Source organism: Eurypyga helias, unplaced genomic scaffold, assembly GCF_000690775.1.
Source record: "Eurypyga helias isolate BGI_N326 unplaced genomic scaffold, ASM69077v1 scaffold16421, whole genome shotgun sequence".
Taxonomy (NCBI): domain Eukaryota; kingdom Metazoa; phylum Chordata; class Aves; order Eurypygiformes; family Eurypygidae; genus Eurypyga; species Eurypyga helias.
This window is the reverse complement of record NW_010229118.1, coordinates 25,180-26,139: the sequence shown is the minus strand read 5'-3', so window position 1 is coordinate 26,139 and position 960 is coordinate 25,180. Positions and strand designations below refer to the sequence as shown.

The following is a 960-nucleotide window of genomic DNA, read 5'->3' as shown; positions in this document are numbered from 1 at the left end:
GGGAAAGAGGAAACCATGGGAAAGAAGCGGGACTCACGTCATGGCTGAGCAGAATGTGGCTTTCTCTCTGTAGGTCCTTGGTGCAGCAGTGGTACACGAGGCTGTTGATGTGCAGGTCACCTTCACCAACCCACTGTCAGAAGTGGTGACAGGCTGTGTGCTGAGGGCAGAAGGCAGCGGCCTGCTCAGAGAGCAGCTCCGAATCGAGTACGTAAGTGCTACCTGATAACAACTGGCTCACTTGGCTGGGAAATTTGGAATGAAAGTGGGGGTTTAGAAAGATTCCGTCAACCTCGTTAATCTGGTTGCACCAACCCTGGGGGAAATGCCCTCCTGCCACCAGTCTCCCAACAGCAGGAGAGTCTTTGATACCTCCCCTACCAAGCTTTGCACTCGGGAACGCTCCCAGAGCGAGAACTGGCCACTCTAGTGACACTGTAACTCGCAGTGCTGGAGCTGGGGACTGAACTACCTAAAAGGCAAACATTTTAAAACCTCCTTCTTTTAGTCATTTGCAAGAGGAAAACCAAACAGTCCTTGAGGGATCAAAGAGAAGGTGAGGATATCTTTCTTCCTTCAGATACTAAATTACTGAAGAGCCAGGATGTTCACTGTAATGAGATGTCTTAAAATGCCCCCACTGACACCGTCCCTCTCAGAAATCGTTCTCCCACCTCCCTCACGGTTATTATTCTACAAACATTTTAAGTCCCCAGGATATTGACACTGCGGAGTTAGCAGCAAAGAACTGTCAGAGGAAACCACAAAACACAGATGGGTAACGGTGTGATCGCAAAGGCTTCGATTACACTGAACCCAAAATCCTTGTCTAGATCCTGACCTTGACCCTCACCTCCCCCTGCAGCACCAGCGCTGCTCGGCCCCGGTACCTCGGGAGGGCAGAGCCCTTCCCCCACTCTCCCTCTTTGCTGGCGCTGGCCAGCCCGGGCTCCTTTCTAA

At 51.7% G+C, this 960-nt stretch overlaps 1 protein-coding gene across 1 annotated transcript in view; it reads left to right on the top strand.

Annotated features, from left to right (window-relative positions):
- The window catches only part of LOC104516079 (protein-glutamine gamma-glutamyltransferase 6-like), a 14,524-nt gene that overhangs the window by 13,002 nt on the left and 562 nt on the right, over positions 1-960 (top strand). The window contains exon 12 of the mRNA XM_010160284.1: positions 74-207. Coding sequence (XP_010158586.1) covers positions 74-207 — 134 coding nt within the window. The remainder of the gene's footprint in view (positions 1-73; positions 208-960) is intronic.